Source organism: Hippocampus bargibanti, linkage group LG05 (genome assembly GCF_051943395.1).
Source record: "Hippocampus bargibanti isolate YZ-2025 linkage group LG05, ASM5194339v1, whole genome shotgun sequence".
NCBI lineage: Eukaryota > Metazoa > Chordata > Actinopteri > Syngnathiformes > Syngnathidae > Hippocampus > Hippocampus bargibanti.
The window spans coordinates 6,492,187-6,514,487 of NC_142738.1; the positions used below are offsets into that span (position 1 = coordinate 6,492,187).

General features: G+C 40.7%; 1 protein-coding gene across 7 annotated transcripts in view; it reads right to left on the reverse strand.

Annotated features, from left to right (window-relative positions):
* mef2aa (myocyte enhancer factor 2aa) overlaps positions 1–22,301 on the reverse strand; it is a 116,217-nt gene that overhangs the window by 20,691 nt on the left and 73,225 nt on the right. For 3 of the 7 annotated variants that reach the window (XM_088995982.1, XM_088995981.1, XM_088995983.1), the window contains exons 3-5: positions 21,887–22,090; positions 2,855–2,986; positions 2,651–2,785 (exon numbers count right to left, since the gene is read on the reverse strand). In XM_088995982.1, coding sequence (XP_088852108.1) covers positions 2,651–2,785; positions 2,855–2,986; positions 21,887–22,090 — 471 coding nt within the window. The remainder of the gene's footprint in view (positions 1–2,650; positions 2,786–2,854; positions 2,987–21,886; positions 22,091–22,301) is intronic. The other 4 variants (XM_088995984.1, XM_088995988.1, XM_088995985.1 and 1 more) reach the window with 2 other exon arrangements.

Genomic DNA, 22,301 nt, shown 5'->3' on the forward strand with positions numbered 1-22,301 from the left:
GCAACACTACTGTCTCAAGAAAAAAATTATGTACAAGAAAAAAAAACTTGTGTTAGCTACCGAGCCATCATAGCTTGATGGATATCAGAATCAGAAAGCCTTTCATAGTCCCACAATGGGGAAATTTGCAGTCCACCGCAGCAGTTTGAAAGAGGGGGGGGGGGTGAAAAGATTAAAAAAACAAAGTATTCTAGGCATAATAGAAATGTCAGAGGACTGATAGCTATATAGCGTGGTAGCTAGATAGATAGCTTGTTGGATAGCTCGCCAGATAAAGCCCATTGTTAAAAATCCCTAAAGTTATTTACATTTAACAATTATAAAAACACACTATTTTTTTTTTAAATGTGAATAACTGTTGGGATTTTTAACAATGGGCTTTATCTAGCTATCTATCTTTTAGTGTGTTTTTATGATTGTTAAATGTGAATAACTTGGGCGTTTTAACAATTGGATCTATCTATCTATCTATCTATCTTTTAGTGTGTTTTATTATTGTTAAATGTGAATAACTTTTGGGATTTTTAATAATGGGCTTCATGTAGCTAGCTATCCACCTATCTATCTAGCTATCCAGCAATCTATCTAGCTATCCAGCTATCTTTCTAGATAGCTGGATAGCTGGATAGCTGGATAGCTATTCATCTAGGTAGTTGGTATAGCTAGATAAAGCCCATTGTTAAATATCCCAAAAGTTATTCACATTTAAAAATCATAAAAACACACTAAATATCCACGTATTCAAATATGGTTCAGCGAATGAATCACCTTAGGCTGTAAAGACATTACACAAAGTAAATAGAGTCGATTGAAATTCAGTGCTAATGGAAATACACAATTCACGGATGTGGAGAAAAAAAAAAACATGCATTCAGATGAACACTTTGGCATCGCATCGGTCAGCGCAACAGGTTTTGCCTTTTGAAGCATCTGTGCGTGCATTTGTCAACATAGCAGAAAAAGATTTGTGACAGCTCCGAAAATGGTGACGCGTTTCTTGACCACGTGCAGACCAGCAAAGCGGCAACGACAAAGGCAAGGTCAGTGATTAAGAAAAACAAAATAATCGTTATAGCCTTAATCCAGCGGGTCAGTCGGCGCATTATTGTGACGTTTGTTAATGTCAAATTGGTGCTCTTCATATCAGGAAGAAATTATACTGAAAGTAAATGTGATAAGATCACACAGATTCAGTCATTATCGGTTAATTATAATGTTATTAAAATACTTTCAGGGCATGTTTAAACCTCTTATTATGTTTGTTGGAAGTCGAGATGCAGTGTAGACAAGGAAAATCAATAAGATTTTTGAATTTATTGATTCTTTTGGTGGGGGGGGGGGGGTCCAAATATGGAAAAAAACCCACATAACCAAAACATTTGTTTTACATAATCTTGGATTACTATAAAATAAAATATCTTGATATGAATGTAAGAGGTATGTTTGAAAAAAAATCTAATATTTTTCGTACAATTTCACAATATTTTATGACTTCGTATTGACTTGTATTAAATGTATTTATTTTTTTGCCCCATTTACATGATGATGCTCACGAGCCTCATGTAGCTAATTACTGAATTTGAAAAGACATTTAAAAACATGACAAATATGATGTGATCTTATCAAGGTGCTTTGCAAAATCATTAGCAGAATAAATCGATTCAAAAATCCAGAAATGGAGGTGTTATTCTTTTTTAGAGATTTGGACAATGAAGTTAAAGGACAACCGACACCATTTTTTTTGTTTCCTAACTGACATCAGAAAAACGTGTTATAGCATCTAAAATACAACACGCAGGCTGATATTCTTAGTCAAATGCAAAACACCAATAAAAATGAGTTAAAGTGTCCCAAAACGACTTCAAAATGACCTCGGGATGGCGAGTTTCAGGAGGCCCCGCCCCCTTGTTGACATCACGTCCGGACGTCTTGCCTTGCCATAGAATCAAAATAATGGCTTCAGATTCGGAGAAGATGCTTTCTTGTTACTCATCCAGTTATGAATATGATTCAAATAGATCTGAAGAGGAAAGCATAAATGTTTGCAATTGATTGAAAGAAGTCCTTATGTGTCATTTTGAGGCGTCTGGACTCCAATGTAGCGTTCCCAGAAAATGCACAAGATGGCGCCCAAGCTCCGTTGGAAATGGGCTGATTTGTCCGCTTGAAAGTTGTGTCAACTAGTATCAAATAGTAGTCTTGGTGCAACACACAACGATTCACTATCACGTTATTTATGTTTTTTTTCCTTCTAATTTCGCCATCAACACAAAGTTTTCAGACCAAACAAAGTATCCAAAATGCATTGTGTGTCGCTTTCTCGGTCAGAGGCGTTCCAGACGTGACGTCACGTCAAGCATCGTCATCGACTCAAAAACAAGACTTCCTGAATATTCAGTGTGAGTCTTAAAACGTAAAAAATATATCTATATGCGGTGGAATATTTGTAAAATACGCTCAGTACAAGTCATTTGAAGTGATTTTCCAAATTATGGACACAACTTGTCCGGGGGCGTCGGTTGTCCTTTAAGTGAACACAACAAAATAAAAGACAAATCCAAAATACATGAAAAGAGAGAAAATCCTCTGAGGCACACAAAGCAAAAAAAGGGGCTTGTTTTTGTTTTTTTTGTTTTTAAACAGTACTTACAATTTTATGATTTCTCATCATAATATCAAACTCCTCATTAATTTTTTTATATTTTTCTTCAGTGTGAGGAGTGAGGACATACGAGGCATCAGGGTCCGGGCTATCGCAACCTCGGTGTTCTTTCTTGTTTAGCGCCTGCAGTGAACATCGACATAGAGACAGCCATCAACACAAAACAGCAAAGGACAGGAGAAAAGTACTTACACCGCAACGCTTGTACATTAAATCACTCTCTTCGCTTAGTTTGCCGAAATGGTCGTCGGCGAGGGGGCTGTGCCCGAAACAGTCTTCGGGATCGGGGCTAGCACAGTCATTATGGCCTTTGTTTCTTAATTTCTGAAAGGAAGATGCACAATTGGGATATAAACACAACATAAGACAAGACAAATCTTTGCAGGACAACACAAGAAGGGCAGGTTCATCTTTCGCTTGTGACGTGATGGGAATTCATGATTGAGGAATGGTTGTGGGTTTTAATTTGGATAGTCGGTATAACAAAACTCGATAATATTATCTCACTCTCTGCCAGACGTACAAAAATGTGGCCAATGCAGTGCAAGGGTTGTCATTGTCACTCGAATTCCAAGACTCACAGAATATTCAGTTTTAGGACTAAGTAAACATTCAATACAGCGTTAGTAATCTTACACATGATCTCTTCACATCACATGATTCAGAAATAAGAGTTAATTCCTAAATTATATGTGTCTGGAGTTATATGAGCTTGAAATGAGGGCAGCTGTCCAAAATACAATGCAATACATACAGATTGGTTTATACAGGTACAAGTTCCGTTCCGACCATTCGGTCGTAAGTCAAAATGGTCGTAGGTCGAAATCCATTCAAAATAATGAATAGAGACTCGATGACTCGCAAACTCCCCCCTCTGGTGCCATCACACGGTCGATTGCTGTGCGACAGTGAGATGCCGGCTGGCCAAAATTGTCGGACGTGTTGCCAGCCTGCTAGCGCCTTACGGTGCCAATAACATTTTTTAAAATAGGGTCTGGATGTCGTGGTTTTAAGTAAGAAGTTGTAAGGCGGAAATGGAGTCGGTGGCTGTTGACAGTAGTTGCCAGACTGTGGCTTAATATGACTTTACATATAAGGCTTATAAGGCAAAGTGTCATCTTTTGAAAAAAACAAATCAAGGCTATTAGGTGCGCCTTATACATTGGTATTTCAAAATGTGGAAAAACCAAAGTACTCTCAACACTTTCCGAATGCACAGTGCAACTACGAAATAAACAATGCTAAATATTAGCGTTGGATGAAATTGCGCTTTCAGACAAAGTCGACATAAAAAAATAATAAGTAAATAAAGCCACATGCACTGCTCCTCATTACCGCTGTGAATAGCGCCGCTAACAAGGCATGCTGACAGCATGTGACAGCTTGTGATACGGCGGCGGACGCACATCAAAACATGATTTATGGCCACCTCTCAAGCCTCCTCTATCGGGCGGCTGCAGATCCAGAGCAGCGAGGCGCTTGTGCCAGACAAGTTTCTGGTATAGGGGACAGTGGGGGGTGGGATAAGCCTTGTTCGTGTACAGGAAGGTCACTGACTCCGACACGTATCAGGGTCATTGTGAGACCACCCTTACACACACTAATGAGACCTCAGTCTCGTCTTCTTGTCTTTATCACTCGACAAAATAATGAAACTGGTGTGTGTGTGTGTGTGTGTGTGTGTGTGCGTGTGTCTGTGTGTGTGTGTGTGTGTGTGTGTGTGTGTGTGTGTGTGTGTGTGTCTGTGTGTGTGTGTGTGTGTGTTTTAGACAGAGAGAACACGAGTGACTGTTGTTTTGGGTGAGAATCCGCAAGTTTGGTGTGAGATCAACGGGGAGGAGCATCGCAGCGCTTGACGGAAACGTGACATCTGTGCAGACCACGCAGCTAACCTCCACCCAAATATGAACATTTTTTAACATAAATCAGCCGCTATAACACTAACCCCCCCAGTTCCAACTCTAAAACAAACTATCTTAACCTTAGCCCAACCCTCTGACCCTGATCACTAATTGTGAAAATTCTGTTCTAAACTTTACCACTATAACGGCAATCGGTATAAAAGCCTTCACTCAGACTTCAGCCACAATTCTAGAGTCCTTAGGCAAAGCTTAGGCAAGAAAACCTCCATCCCCATCATATTTTGTTGGGGGTACAGAATTCTGATGTTTTTTATCATTTGTTTCTGTTCAGTCTTGGTTTCCACCAACCATGTTTGAGGTCTACTGAACACCCGACAGATAGAATAGAAAGGTCGGACTGGTATGTTCCTAATCCCACCCAGTTCTTCCCGACTCAAGTGGCCACATCGAGAACAAGAGACAACCATCCCGCATAATGACTGGGTCTCACTGAACCGCACAAGAAATCAGACCAGTGCCATTCCCCTGGTTCAAAGACAACGCCTTATTGCTTCATTTCCTGTTTACCGAGCAAAGACTCCTTTTACAGTCAAGCCGTCCTTTTAAAGGCCTGTGTGTTTTTCTGGCCCTTCCTCTCTGCGCTTCTCACCGCCTGCCAAAAAGTCTGATGTGAACCTGCACATTTAAAACTCCATCCTACTCATTATGGGAATATCTTAGAGGTGCCGGTTCAGGTTCCTCATTCGCGCAACAGCCTTCTGCACACACCCACAAATCTGAGCCTTGTAGGGAGGGCCTCACAACAGCAGCTGTGCAGTGACATTTGATATACAGTATATCACGGGGGGAGGAGGGTCATGAGCGTGCTAGTAAATCTTTGCCGAATGACTTAGCATGTTCTGCGTGTCATCCAGTGACCTCCCACAGTTCCCAGTAAATGGATCACTGAAGCAACACATGGCCATGTGTCACACCCCCAAAACTGACTGAAAATGGCAGATTCGCTATTCGTTTTTTACGACGTTCATTCTTTTTAGCGGATGTGCCGACCAAATATCAATTTGCGCAGTGATATTGACTTTGTGGCAGTGTTTGAAACTCATGACAAAATGGTACCGGACACCAGGGCAGACAACTCTGAAAAGTTGCCTGCCCAGTCATAAAGTTGTCTGCCCCATTTTTCACAACTTGAAACACAATAAGATGACTAATCGTAAAAAAACACATTGTTGCAAAGTATTAAGGATTGTTTTTATTAAGGATGTACCTACCACAAATGCTCCCTTGCTTAATTTATCGTATATATCCATTGCCGATGATTTTGCTCCAGTTGGTGATTTATTGACATTGTTCGTCATTTTGCACAATGCAATGTTTGCGTTGCGTCGTCTGCTACAACCCACGTAAACTCCTCTTTCCACGATGCTTTTAATGTACGTTCAATTTCTAAGCGCCTTTCAAAACTCTCAAGTACACTTTACAGTCATGGCGGGATAATGTACGTTTACGTTTTTTAGCGTCATAAATGTTGTTAGCTTCATTTGAATCTTTCTTCTGGGGTTGAGGTTCTGTGCATCTACTTTGGAAAATGATATGCAAATGCACGACCTTATAACACTCGGGAAAGACGGAAGCACGAAGCAGGCTTCTGATTGGGTGCCGTGCCGAGTATGCAAATTGCCAAACGAACCGAAATTCAGACATTTCCAAGCCGAATGAAGATTTTGAAATCTGAATAATTTATTCTGATTTCGAAAACAGGGTACAGGAAGTCCTGACGAATGAACGACTGTCTTTGTGTTGTCATATTTTTTATTTTTTCCCAAGATGGCAGCGCGTGAACACACAGCGGCTCCCCTCTCTCTCCTGGCAAATTGGCGTTTTCGTGTTTATTATGTTTGTTAAAGTCATTATGCATTGCACGCTGAGTCCGAGAGGACAGTAATTTCATCTGTGCTGTGTGTCATGCATATTTGCATATTTGACTACAAAGCTGACTTTGAAATCTTCGTTCAAATGTTTGTTTCTTAAATAAAGCAAACGTTTGATTTGAAAAAAAAAAAGTCTTTTTTTTCTTTTTTTCATCTTGAAGAAGTTGTCGGACACCCGGGCTGAGACGTTTTGTAAGTTGTACGCCCGACGGAAAAGTTGGACGCCCCGTGCGTCCGGACAGACACTGTTTCAAACACTGCTTTGTGGGCATATTTTTTATTTGCAATATTCAAGGGGCCAGAGCCATCAGTATAAAAGCACACCCTGGCTTCTCGATGAGGTATTTTAAGACTATTTTTACTCAGAGTCTTTCCCTTTCCTCATGCGAAGAGAGCTTTTATCACTGTAACTTATTTATGCTCGATAAAATGCCGGGACGGCATTGAAGGGATGGGAAGAAGAGGCACATATAGAGTAGTAGGTTGGTGATCAACTGTGACGATAAAGTCCAGTGCAGATTTGCCACGGATTAGTTTGCGTTATTGTTGTGATCTGATTTACTATTTAGTAAAGTTAAAGGACAACCAACACAATTTTTTTGTTTCCTGGCATCAGAAAAACGTTTTATAGCATCTAAAATACCCAAAATACACAGATTGATGTTTTTAGTCAAATCCAAAACACCAATAAAAATGAGTTAAAGTGTCCCAAAACTACTTCAAAAAGACCTCGGGATGGCTAGTTTCAGAACGTCTCGCCCCCTTGTTCGTGATGTCACGCCAAGACGTCTTGCCTTGCTCGAGAATCAACACAATGGCTTCAGATTCGGAGAAGATGCTTTCTTGTTACTTTTTAGGAAAGCATAAAATGTTTGCAATCGATTAAAGAAGTCCTTCCATATCAATTCAAGCCATCAGGACTGTAATGTAACGTCCCAGAAAATGCAGAAGATGGCGCCCAAGCTCTGTTGGAAATGGGCTGATTTGTCTGCTGGAAATTTGTGTCAACTAGTATCAAATAGTAGTCTTGGTGGAACACACAACGATTTACCATCGCGTTATTTATGCTTTCCTTCTAATTTTGCCATCAACACAGATAAACACGAAGTTTTCAGATCAATCAAAGTACCCAAAATGCATTGTGTGTCGCTTTCTCGGTCTGGGGCATTCCAGACGTGACGTCACGGTAGGTATCGTCACCAACTCAAAAACGCGACTTCCTGAATATTCAGCGCGAGTCTTAAAACATAAAATATAGCTATAGGCATTGGAATCTTTGTAAATTACGCTCAGTAGAAGTCATTTGAAGTGATTTTACAAATGATGGACACAACCCAACGAGAGGCGTCGGTTGTCCTTTAAGTACTCTTGAAATCGCTATACTACTTTTCATATGAATTCGTGTCTTTTGTCTGTACGCCAAACATGTAAAGCCAAAATGTTTATGTATAATGAATGTGACATTTATTGCATGGTATATTGCAAATCTATTTCTTGCGTTTGTTCAAAAAAATCCATCTCACGTTAAATCGCAATCATGATATTGGAGGGAAAAAAAATCACGATTAAATTATAAAAAAAAATATTCAAAGGTTAGACACAAGAGAATAAATCGTGTTTGCTTTCAACATTTAGCATGTAGCAGATGTGCACATTGCACCATGACGTCCCTGATCCACTGGTGAAAATGACTCTTTGATCATCTCTTCTTTTATCTAGAACTGCTTCATGTAACAAAGAGGGTGCAGAAAGTGCTTAAGAATGAATGACTCTCGATATTATTTGTTTTTTAGTTTTTTTTCCTCTTCTTTTGAATTTAAGATGGCACCGCGAGAGTGGCTGCCTTTCCAGCAGCTCCTGTATTTTGTTTTTCTACTTCTTTCATTCCTTTCATAACTTTGCTGCTGTGAAATGTAAATTTCTCCACTGCGAGACTAATAAAGGTCAATCCAATCCAAAACAAATTACGGTAGCACTGGCAAAAAAAAACTTGATGGTGAGATGCAACCACATTTTTTTTTCACATTTGTCCACATTCAACTGAATTATATTTTTGTTATTCACAGTTATGTTTCAAGCCATCTTCTTAGAAACACTAGCCAATGTTCCATAGTCCTTAGCCTAGCAGTGCGATGAATTGCCTCCCGGCATGGAGGACACTGAAAGGTAGCATTGCTTATCCTCATGACATCACCATTGTGTCCGGGCGGTTTCATCTAATGGGCTTATCAAAGGGTTCCTTTGAATTCAAAGGCACTCGGAAATCAGCAGCTTGGGAGGCAGCTGATAGAGAAGACTTATCTTGCCAAGGAACATTGCTGTGCTTATATAACACCAAAAGAGACTTTCACAAGAACCGTGTTCCAAATTCCCCTCCCTGCGCTATCCTCACTTTGAGGGAATTAAGAAAAAAATCAGCTCTTTTTTTTTTGAGACATGACATGGCGTATCAAGGGCAATTTTTGAAAAATGTAAATTATTACAAAACAAACAACACAGCCGGCAGACATATTCCATTCAATTTCGTAATACTTGCATATGATTAACTAATTCACTGCCAGACGATGTGTAAAAATGTGTCCACTCCAGTGCCAGGGTTTTTGTCATTTTCACTCAAATTGCAGGACCCACAGAATATTGATTTTTAGGACTACATAAACATTCAATGCAGCGTAGCAAACCTTAATAATAATACATTTCATTTGTAAGCGCCTTTCAAAACTTTTATCTAGTTCCTCATCAATTCTGTTCTGTTTAGCTGGGTTGATAGCTTTTTGCATCAAGTGTACAGATGGCTTGTGCGAGTTGTGTGTGGAGCCTGATTGATGGGATATTTTAACCTTGCAGTTTACACTCTGCCTTTGAACTATGAAGGTTGAAACTCTCTCACTGTCGTCTGCCTGTCTCTTTAATGTTTAAACCACCTCCCCTCACTGCTGCGTTCTTGACGTGGCTTTAACCGAAGACTGGGGTCAGGGAATAGAGGACAAAAACAGTCGGCTGCCATTTTGTTGTAAGAAGAACAGGATCGTTCACGAAAGACACATCACTCACTGAGGCAGCTCCATGTACGAAAAAAGTGTATATGTAAATTTAACGTTCGTAAACCGAAAACTTCGTAAGCCAAGGGGTTGGTAAACCGAGGTATCATTGTACTGTGGTACATACATGGCCAGGTTTACTTCCGAAAACAGCAAATGGACCTCATCCTGTAAGCAAGTTGGAACACGCTGTTGTCGATCGCTAACCTCCACTCACATTCCGATGCTAGTTCTTTAGACACCGTTTGTAAATACGTTTTAGTTTACCAACATTTTAAGTCCAGTCAACTAAACCGCAAGGTGCATACTTTGAATGTTAACAATTTTCCTCGCATCTTCATTCCGCTGGTAATTCGGTGGATCATTAGCTTGAAACCAGACCCTCGCCGCTCTGTACTCCAATCCTTGCTGGCCTCTAAAATATTCATAAGGACAATTAGGAATTCCGATGAAGTGAATACGGTGAGCCGTCATTGGTCGGCAGTGAGAGCAGGAAATGCCAGCAGGTCATCTGTTCTGCAACACTCGACACCCTGACCGCAGACCCGAGCTCTCATCAATCTAAGGCTACCTCCGCTTTCTGGCCCCCGGTCGTTGTGACGGGGTATGGTTGGCATGGTGCCACACCGTCCCAGCAGGCTTTGCTCTGTCCTCGCCCCTGGGTAGGAGGAGGTTGGCCGCACAGCGGGAACACTAGGAGGAGGGGGGTACAAGGGCGAAGTGGTTGTTGCTAACTCAAAAGACACCACTGTGTATTTCAACCCGTCATTGAAGGTCGCCGAAGAACACAAGGGTGGGCTCAGGGCTTGTGGTTTAATGATCTTTTAACAGCTTTGCCAACATCGTTGCCGCCCGAGTAGACCCAATCAAATTAGGTCAGCCCGATCTTGACCTACTTCACGGTGTTCAGAACACTCAAGTTTACGACTGGAGACACACCGCTTCTAGTTACGTTCCGGATCCTGCAGTGCTGTTGCGGCTCATGGGATGCATGCCTCGTACCATGTCCTGTGTTTCTGCTCTGTAAACAAGACTCAACCGCAGACATCCATCCATTGTCTATACCAGCACATCCTGTACAGGGATGCAGCTGGAACTTATCCTAGCTGACAGAGGGGAAGAGGTGGGAAACGCCACAGTGTGATGGTTTGTCCTTAACTGAATCGATGCATTTGAAACCGAAGCACCAGAAGCAAATCAGTGAATTGTAGTTTGCAGATCCCCAAAATAATTTGAAAAATATTTGCATTGGAAAGATGCACATCTATGCTATATAAGAACTTGTGTGTATGTGTGTGTTTGTATGACTAGTCTTGTGAGGACCACTAACATTTTATACCACCATAAGTTCATACCGCAAAAAGTAAAATGATATTTTTTACCAAATTCACTACAGAGGTGAGGACTTTGAATGTACCCATTCAGAAACCTCACTCCTGCTATTATTTCAGTTTCAAGTCCACTTTTTATTTCTTTGTTTTTAAAGAAGTTGAAGTGGGAGATGGGGCGACATTTAATGTTCAAATGTAACACTATTTCTTCTCTAAATTTCTCAGCAACGGTGGTCCTCACTCCTAATCTGGAGTTATCCGGACCTCACAAAACCATTGAAACAGGAATGTGTGTGTGTGTGTGTGTGTGTGTGTGTGTGTGTGTGCGCGCGTTTCCAAGAGAACAAAACTGGTACAGTACTATGATAGAACTGAGTCCCATCTTTGTCAAGGAAAAAAAAGTCGACTTTCAGAGAAAAGTGGCCTTTTTAGGGAGACAGAGAGGGAGAGAGAGAGAGAGAAAAAAAGCGAGAGACAGAGAAAACAAAGGCATCGTTTGGTTTCATCTATCTCTTCTCCCTAACTTCATTTTCTACTTTGTTTTGTGTGTTTTGGTACCCTCAAGCTACAGGGGTGGGGGTCATCCTCGTTTCTGCTCATCTCCATTATTTTCTTTTGTCTTTTTATGTTGACTGTATCCACAGAACCCGCTTTTGATAATTTCTCCACTGTGAGACAAATAAAGGTTTTCATAGCTTATGAATAATTACCTTTGACAAACACTATTTTATTTGTGTAAGACTCCTGCACCTTTGTTTGTTTCTAATAGTTGCGTGTAATATTAAAACAGTTATAATGTATAATCTGTAGACATTTGGTTGCAGCAAAAATGAGTTTCAACTATGTTGCATTGAAATAGTTGTTCAGTACATCCATATTTATGCATAATAAACTAACTGACATACAATAACCTGACGTAGGCCAGAAACATAAAAAAAACCTCAAAAATGTATTTTAAATACTATTTTAGGGGAAAATGTGCAGGGAGATAACCATTCCATATTTGGATGCAAAATAGATCCGACATGTAACATTAGCATGGCTGCTAACTAATGCTAACAAGAAAAAAAAAGCCATTTACACTTGTGATACCTTTCTTTCTGCGCTCTGCAAAAAGACCCTCAGTGCAAAATAAGACATGCAACATAGTTGAGAGGGCGGAACAAATGAAGTGAAATCAATGAGGCGTGCCAAAAGCAGAAATCTCTTGGCAGTAACTTGGTAACAAGCAGCCTAATACACAGCTGAGACATAATAATGCCGTGTTCGAAACTACCGGTTGTTCAAAAACAAATGACGAAATAAATAAAAAGGTAGACGTTCACAAATTAAGGTAGGCACTGCAGGGGTAGTACAATTGCATGTAGGAGCGGCATCTGCTCCTTTTACCGACTGCTTTGTGGGATCACCACATGAACAATCCAATGACTGTTTCGTTGCCCTCAGAGAACGACAAGGGAGTCGGATGATTACCCCACACCCTCTCCACTCAAAGCCCAAAGGGTAAGGAGTCCTTGTCCCATTAAAAGGGATATTAGAGGAAAAAGAATTATACCATACAGTGATACCTTGGCTTACAAATTTAATTGGTTCCCAGAAAGAGTGTGTAAGGTGAAAAGTGTGTATCCCAGAAATCAATTTCCCATAGGAAACCATTAAAATGGGAATACTCCGTTCCCAGGTCCCCATAAAACATAATTTTCTACTATCTAATTTTATAACCATTAAAACTACACAAAATACACCTTATTTTATGTATAATAAATGTGCTTGTATTATAATTAAAGAAACAAACTGTACTGTATAATGAAGCAGTTTTATTTACCTTTGTGATGGTTGTTGATGGCTTGATGGAATGGAGTGGCTGGTTTCATCAGCATTAAACACTTGATAAGGAACGTAGCCTTCTTCTTTCACCATCTTGAGGAATGATCCCTTGGAGGTGCTTTCTCTGCGATAATTTTACCTTTTTCCTCATCAATTGTGTTCTGTTTAGCTGGGTTGATAGCTTTTTGCATGAAGTGTACTTGATGGCTTGTGCGGATTATTTGTGGAGCCTGATTGATGGGATATTTTAACCTTCCAGTCTACACTCTGCTTTTGAACTGTCAATGTTGCAATGAGTTTCACTGTTTTCCATCCATTTTCTCACCATGTCACTTTTGTTATTTTTCACTTTTGTTTTTTTGTTTCAAGCTATGTCGTCTCCCTTTCGTGTGTGTGTTTTTTCTCACTCTCTCTCTGTCGTCTGCCTGTCTCTTTAATGTTTACACCCCCACCCCCATTGCTGCGTTCTTGACCAATCACGTGGCTTTAACCGAAGACGCCATTTTGTTTTTGGGAGAACGGCCTCACTCTCTCTCTGTCTGTAACTCCCACCGTCCTCGCTGCTGCATTTTTGAAAATACATTTATGAAAATTTTACCTTGGCATACGATCTATTTTTCTCACGTTCGTAAACCGAAAAGTTTGTAAGCCAAGCGGTTCGTAAACCGAGGTATCACTGTATATCCACGTCAGAGAATGCTGTCACCTGCTTCTAATCTATCAAATTAGTTCAAATTCCATAGTGAATTTCAGTCTAAATTTGATATTTTGATAACTTCACTTGGAATCGCCTCAGCCGAGATTCGAACCGCTAATATCACAACTTTATAAGAATAATAATAATAACAATACATTTCATTTATAAGCGCCTTTCAAAACTCTCAAGGACACTTGACAGTCACAGGATATTTTTTGTACGGGTGAGCAGCGGCAGCCACACGTGCCAGCGTTCACTCAACCCGCAGTCAGATAAGCTAACCACTAACCAACCGCGCTGCTCATCAAAGTGATCCCTCCCCTGCCTCACCACATTCAATAATGTAATGTAATTACAATAAAGAAAAGGAGCGTCAGCGGAGAGCGCCGATGCGTATGTGGAATTGTCGCGGCTTGGAATTGAAGTGGATTTACAGTACGTGGGACAGGAAATGTGACAATCTATTTTCGTCAATGGATGCTAGTGCTTCGTGTTTGCTTTTAGCAGACGTGCCCATTTCACCATGATGTTCCTGATCCATTGGTTAAAAGGACGCTTTGATCCTGTCTTTGATCTAGAACTGCTTCATACAACAAAGAGGGTGCAGAAAAAAAGTGCTTAAGACTGAATGACTGCCTGTGTCACATTATTTGTTATTTAATTTTTTTGTAATTTTGACTTCAAGTTGGTGCTGCAAGACTGGCTGCCTTTACAACGGCTCTGTATTTTGTTTTTCTACTTCATTTCCTGTAACTTTCATCACTTTGCTGCTGTGAAATGTAAATTCCTCCACTGCGAGACTAATACAGGCTCATCCAATCGATGTTGAGAATCTCAACTGTGTGTCTTAGCCTGTCAAAGTCTACATATGTCCAGCTCATTAAGTTGAGGGGCATTCGATATTCATTAAAGGATGCGACGCAGGTGCAGAAGTGAAGTCCTAATTACAGTCAATATTGGACTGGACAGCTCTTATTTGATGGTAGTTGGAATTTAGATTTCTCAAAAGAGAAAATGTTTTGTTTAAAAAAATAAGTCAGAACCTAATCGATTATTTTTTTTACTGGGTAACCATGTTCTTTGGTTGGCGTCGATGTTATGGCATCACGCACCGTTCATAAAGTAAAAATGTCGTCTCACCAGGGACGCTTTGTACTTTCAGTGTTTAAGTGGAAACGACAACTGTGACATTACATAGAAAACCTGTCGAGTTTTTCAGAACCATTTTCAAAATGCTATTTCTAAATGCCCTCCTGGACTTCATCACCTTTTATGTAGCCAAATTAGCCCCCCAAAAAATTCAGTTTCGAAATTTAGCAAAGTGTTCCATTTTTCTCTTTTCAATGTAATACTGTGCTTCCTTTCATTTTCCCCCTTCTATGCTTGCCCTCCTCAACAGCCTCCATTTCCGATGAGCCATCAGGACTTGGATAATTGATCAATCACACTAATTGAAGAGTCCGGACAGCAAGCCCACTGTAGCAGATGTGCCAATTTGCATTCATTAAGACAAAAATGAACCTTAATAACTGTGTCGCTCAGGTTTTGATTGACAATCTCAACACCCGCCCACCAGCCCCAACACCACTACCTCTAAACCTTTGCACTGATGGATGCATCCACGGATAATAATAATAATAATAATAATAATAATAACAAGTTTAATTTCTAAGCGCCTTTCAAAACTCTCAAGGACACTTTGCACTACAGTCACAGGATTAATTTTTTTTGTGCGGGTGAGCAGCGGCAGCCATTTGTGCCAGCGTTCACTCAACCCGGAAGTAACATAAAGTACTCTACCCGATAGATACTGTAGATCGACAGCTAGATAGATCGACAGATATATAGATCGACAGATAGATACTGTCGACAGATTGATTAACAGATAGATATATCTCCAGCTAGATAGACAGATGTATATATCAATTTTTTTGGGAGGGGGATAATATATATCGATTTTTTTTTGGGGGGGGGGGTAATAGAGTTTAAATATTGTTTAGCAAAGTAAAATAAATTAATAAATCCATACAAAAATACCATAGAAGAGGTTCACTTTTGTACAGATGACGGCTGAAGAAACCTTCTCATCCATAGAAGAGGTAGTTACTATTCTGTAATGTCAGAATTTACATTTTGCATTGAATGATTCATATAAGTGCATTCATAACACACATACACATGAAAAATTGTTGATAGCAATCATGATATGAAAGCTAATGGAAGCTGCCTTATAATTATGGACTCATTTCCTTTTACTGTAAGGGTCATGTGAGGGGGTGGGGAGGCCGGCGTTCCTTTGTGAAAAGAGAAGGAATTGTCCATTTTCCCCTTAAGGAACAATGGCCTGCCCTATTTATTATGAGGGAAGATAAGACAAATTTGCCTATGAATGATCGCCATTTGTTTACATTGACAATTCATCAGGATAGAAGACACGCGAGCGAGCCACAAAAATGCAACGCTCTTTGAATAACAGTGAAGGCCAATCATTTGTCACCGCAGAACACTTGGCATTTCGACTCCTATTATATTATGGCCAATACACTTTTGCCTCATTTCTATTTGATGACAGTTCATGTTGACCGCGTGTGCCCGCAAATGGTTTTCATTTGACAACCTTGATGACTCTGAGAGCCTTCTGACCAAACAAAGTGGCTTTGAAATTACCGGGCAATTTCAAAGCCCTGTGTGTCCACCAACCCTGGTGTGAGGTTAGAAGTGGAGCAAGAGCAAAATCTCATTTGCTCCACACGGCAAGAGAGAGTGTGGGAGAGACAGAGGAGGAAGAGTGAATATTATTAGATTAATCTAATGACTGACTGCAGCATTTTCATTTGTGGCATAAAAAGAATTCAATAAGAAACACAATTAAAAACTTGTCATGAGGACTTTTCTGCTTTTGGGACAATACCGAGAAGAAATGCCTCACATTTTTTTTACCCTAGAAAACTGCCTACTTAAAAAAAAGTTTTTTTTAAAAAGTGTACATCTAACAACAAAATGCTCTGTGACTTCAAACCCATTGTTCAGAAAAGCATTTTTAATCCATTTTAAACACCAGTCAAGATTCTAGAACAAGGCCCCAAGATGCAAGGGAGACATTGACAAAAAAAAAGAACGTTTTCATTACTTTGAAACAAATAATTGTGTCTCTGGAGTGCCTGACCACACACACACAAAGAACGTACATACACAACTGCGAAAAAGCTGTTGTGAGCCATTTCCCAAAATGCCTGTGAGCAGAGCAATTCTGAGAGTTTGCCAGATTGTGACTTAAGAGCGCAGCTAATTTCACGGCACATAAAAATACTGCCTCTACACCCCTGTGATGGGCTGCTAGACTCCTAGATCTAAAGATTCGACCACGGGGCCCAAAAGCCAAATACAGTGATACCTCGGTTTATGAACCCCTTGGCTTACGAACTTTACCTTGGATTACAAACTTTTTTTCGTACACGGAGATGCCTCAATGAGTGATGTGTCGTTCGCGAACGAGCCAGTTCTTCTAACAACAAAATGGCAGCCGTCTGTTTTTGTCCTCTATTTCCCGCCCCCAGTTTTCGGTTAAAGCCACGTGATTGGTCAAAAACGCAACAGTGAGGGGGGTGGTTTAAACATTAAAGAGATAGGCAGACGACAGTGAGAGAGTTTCCACTTTGATAGTTCAAAGGCAGAGTGTAGACTGTACGAACGTTACATTTATGAAAATTTTACCTTGGCATAGGAACTATTTTTCGGGATACACACGGAGCTGCCACAATGACACACACACAAAAAGAGAGACGACAGAGCTTGAAACAAAAAAACAAAACTGAAAAAAAACAAAAGTGAAATGGTGAGAAAATGGATCGAAAACAGTAAAATTTGGACTTGTTTCAATTTTGATAGTTGTAGACTGCAAGGTTAAAATATCCGATCAATCAGGCTCCACAAATAACCTGCATAAGCCATCTGTACACTTGATGCAAAAAGCTATCAACCCAGCTAAACAGAACACAATTGATGAGGAAAAAGGTAAAAGTATCGCAGCGAAAGCACCTCCAAGGGATCACAAGTTTGTAAGCCAAGGTATCACTGTACTCAAAACTTAGACAAATAGAAAATAGACTTTAAAGTTCCTTATAAAACATAGCTGGGTATCTGAGAAGCCCAAAATGAAGTTGTGAGCAAGTCAACCTGGGAAAAAGATGTGCTTATCAGGCTGGGTCTTAACTCATGCACCCCCACTCCCGAATGTGTTCGGGTTTTGTTTTTTTTCTTGCCGATAAAGCGCTGGTCAGACCTCTGGTAATGTTTTTCCCTCCGAGGAGAGAAACATTTGCCTCAGATAGCTCAGATAACTCCAGACCCATATAACTTAGGAACTATTTTTTTTTTCTGATGAAACAAGAGAGTCTAATGTTTCTTGCGCTGCATTGAATGTTTATGTAGTCCTAAAAGCCTATATTCTGTGGGTCCTGCAATTTGAGTGAAAATGACAAAAACCCTGGCACTGGAGTGGACACATTTTTGCAAATTGTCTGGAAATAAATATCTATATAGATGAATTTAAATAAATAAGTGAAAGAGAGGGGGAAAATACAATTCAAGAGCCCGCCGACAGTCTTGTCAGCCAAAATGTGTGGCTCATTTTTCATTGAGAAGGGGGAGGGAGGACTGTTGGACAACTGATATCAATCAGGACAAAGGAATTTCCCTTTGTACTCCATCCCATTAAAAAAGAGAGCAAAATGCTGTCTTTCCGTAGCTCACTTGACTATCCTTAACTCTATCTGTGCTTTAGTGAACGCAGAGATTGAGTTTCTTCCACTGCAGTGACTGACACACGTGAAAGTGCTCATCCAGTATCACTTGCACACACAAAGGAAAAAATCCCAGTTGACTTCTTCGCTTTGGATCGTGAGCCAAGTCTGAGACAAAGTCCACAGTCCTCCGCAGAGTTATCAAACTGCTGGCCAGACTCACGTCTATCCATGTGTGGGAAAGCTCGAGACATCTTGTCCCACATTGTAGAGTTCTCTCTAGAATCAGTGGTTCTAAACTAGGTATGATCGAGCCCCAGGGGTTCGGTGAGTCAGTCTTAGGGGTTTGGTGGATCCTCCGCCACAGAGGTCCACCCCTCAGTCTCGTCTGCAGTTACTTGGCACAGTCATTGAAAGAAGGGTTTGGTGAGTGAGCATATGAAACTGGTGGATTTCGGTGCCTTCAACAAGATCAAGAACCACCTGTTGAGTCGAGATCGGTGGTTCTTAAACTGGGTTCGGTGAGTCTGTCTCAGGGGTTCAGTGGATCATCTACCGAAGAGGTCAACCCCTCTATCTAGTCTGCAGTTAGTGGGCACAGTCATTGAAAGAAGGGTTCAGTGAATGAGCATATGAAACTGGTGGGATTCGGTGCCTCCAACAAGATTAAGAACCACATCTAGGCTAGATGCTACTACCGTGCAGGTATGTGACCTTTTCGATTCAGCTTCTCACCAAAAGCCGATCATTCCTGTGAGAGGCAGGGATTCCGAGGATCACATTGACCCGGTAGCCTCGTTGATGTGGACCAACAGGCACATGACTGTTTACGCCGCAAAAGACCGCTTTAACGCAATCAAAAAATTTAGACAAGTGTCTCGGTAAATTGCCCTCATGTGAGACTGATTTCTCCTGACAAATAAGGAAATTTGGATTCTCGTTGTAAATTGCAAGCTGGAGTGCCATTCGGAGGTGATGGCTTAAAAGGCTTACGTTTGGGTGCCGTGCGCAAACTAATTTCAACAGTCGATCTTGACGTGGACCAGCGAAAGGAGGTTGTGTGTGGTGAGGCTCTGGAGTGGAATGGCTGGGTTATTTCTGCTCTGCTTCTTCACTTCTGAGCGGTGACCGTGTTGCCGGTAGGCAGATGGCTCAATGGGGTGCGGGGTTGATTTATTTATTTATTTTTTTTCCGAGGGACGACGCTGCATTGTTGTCGCCTTTTGTGCAGCGGGGAGAAGGTTCCTTGAGAATAGCCAGAAGGGCTGCAATCAGCTATTTGCTAGTCCAAGTGCTGTACACGTAAGAAATCTTGGTGCGATGACATGACTTGAACCTGGGTTGTAAAAAGCCAACATAAAGCTGTGATTTTTGTTCACTTATGACTACTCACAGAACAGAGGAATCAAAGACCTTCTGTCCATATGAGATGGGCTGATATGCTCATTTTCTGGAGATTGGCCTATTGTAAATCTATCTTCTTCTTTTCCTTGAAAATGGTTCAAAAGGTTGTTTCTTGAGTAATACCGGTAATCTAGACCACGTTAGAAGAATGCTCCAAAACTCGATTGTAAGATCTCTTGGTCTTTTGTCTTGGACCTAAATGTATTAAAGGCCTTTTGGATAGCTGTTCGTCTATGTCAAGGATGTCAGTCATTTTTTGCCACAGGCTAGTTTTAGTGATGGTTTCCTCTAGGGGGCCATTATGAATTTGAAGAAGACATCAGAATATTTCAACTCCTCCACATATTACATCGAGAGCGAACAATAAATTAATGAATAACTAGTTTGCACATTAGAATTCCAAAATGATGACTGTTGTTGTGGTTTACATGGGACAATTTGAAAATTTGGTTCAGAATTTAGCAAGAAGCATCGCACTTGACATGCTTGATCTGCTTTCACAGGCTAAATAAAATGATGTGGCTGGCCAGATATGTCTTGACTTTGACATCTCTGGTCTATGTGCACCCTTGCAATGGATTGACGACAAGTTCAGGGTATGTATACCGCACCTATTACCCAAACACTGGGATAGCTGGGACAGTCTCCTACACACCCCAAGACCATTGTGACTATCAGTGCAAAACAGAGTAACTGATCAAACTTTCATTTAAAGTAAAGTTGAAGATTATTTTTCACATAAGCAGGGCATGCGTGCATTTTCTTAAAGGTGAGCCTTAACTTTTGGCTACGGGGCCAAGTGACTGAAGGGAGTGACTGCACGAGTCACTGCGAGAGAGCACTTTGATGCAGCTCTGCCAAGCAGGCAATTCACAAGCAACGGCGCCATGCATAAAAGATAATGGGCCACGGTTGACTCTTCTGAGCCACACGTAATATTGGATATTTACTAAGTGGATAAAGAGAATTATTACAGGAGCGCATTGGGCATTTTGGATGATACATGTCTATGTTGCCAATCGTGACATAATTTTGAGTTTATGAAAGGTGTGCAAAGAATTCGTGTGTGTGTGTGTGTGCCTCATGTCGATGGGTGACCTTGTGGCATAAGAGGTTCGCAAAGTTACCCTGGTCATGGATAGTTTTATACTGAGGGATGGGCGGCATAAACCGTATCAGGGCTCAGGATTTTCATCACACCAGTCGCTCGCTGTAATTTTTGATTTTGTTACTTTGAAAAGTTTCCCGAGATATATATATATATATATATATATATATATATATATATATATATATATATATATATATATATATATATATATATATATATCATTTGTTTTATTCAATAAAGCATAGCTACAAGAAAACTACTACAAGCCACGTGGACTCCTCTTTCCAAGCGCCTTTCAATACTTTCAAGTACACTTTTCAGTCACGGTATAGTCCGAAGCACGAAACAGGCTTCTGATTGGCTGGCGTGCAGAGTATGCAAATTACAAATTTGCAAATTGCCAAACGAATTGCCAATCACAAGCCTGTTTCGGACTATATAGTGACTGTAAAGTGTACTTAAAAGTTTTGAAAGGCGCTTAGAAAGAGCAGCCCACATGGCTTTGAGCAAACATTGCGTTGTGCACCATGACGAGAAACGACAACTGCAGCAAAATCTTCAGCAAGGGATATTTACCATAAATTAAGCAATGGAGCATTTGTGGTAGGTACTTCCTTAATTTAAAAACATCCTTTATGGCCAACTTTATGGCCGGGCAGGCAACTTTATTTATGGCAGGGCAGGCAACTTTTCAGAGTTGTCTGCCCTGGTGTCCGCTAACTTTTTGTCATGCGTTTCAGACACGGGTATTGCAAAATGAATTTTGAGCCATATCGCTAAGCCTCATCTTGAAGTGTTCTTCCAGAAAGACTTTAAAAGCTGAGCTAAAACAGAATTTCTACTCTCGTCAACAGCAACCGAAAAACACAAGATGAGGAAACGTTAGCAGCAACAGACACTGTATCTTTTGGGAAACAGATTCCTCTATGCGGTCACATAGATTTCCTCCACCGGTTTGTGGACATGAACTTATCGAGGGAGCGCAGACTTCATGTGACCTCCACCGAAGAAGGAAACTTCCACACATGCCTCATGTCTAAAGCATTAGCAAATCACAATTATCTGGGTAATGGGTGTTAATGAGGGAATATTACAAAGCTTTGAATCCGGCACAAAATGATTATTCCATGTGAAATGGGATTTACTGCTTTATGTGAAAGCGACACGAGCAAAAGAATCGATGGGAGCGAGTGGAGATGCGTGGCTGGGTTCTTTCTACACGTGAGGTCAGTTGACACACAGAGTGAAATGGAAAAAAAAGAATAAAAACAAGCTCACCTCCACAATGTCAGAGTTGGTTCTGCTCTCGTGGGGCTCGTTGTACTCTGTGTACTTGAGCAGCACTTTGTCCATGTCTGTGCTGGCATACTGAAACAGTTTGTTGGAGCTGTTGAAAATGATGAGGGCTATCTCACAATCGCACAGCACACTCAGCTCGTAAGCCTTCTTCATCAAGCCGAACTTCCTTTTGGTGAAAGTAACCTGGGAAAACGGAACACAAAAAAATAAAGGTTGAGTAAAGAGGATTGTATAAAACGCAGAGTTCAATTGCATCAATAACGTTCCAGATGAGCGGCTGAAAAGCAAATCAAATTGCTACGAAGTAGCCACACCGACTACATTTTTCCAAATACTATTCCAAAACAGATTGAATTAGGAACCTAAGATGCCCTTTTCCTTGGGAACCTTGAAA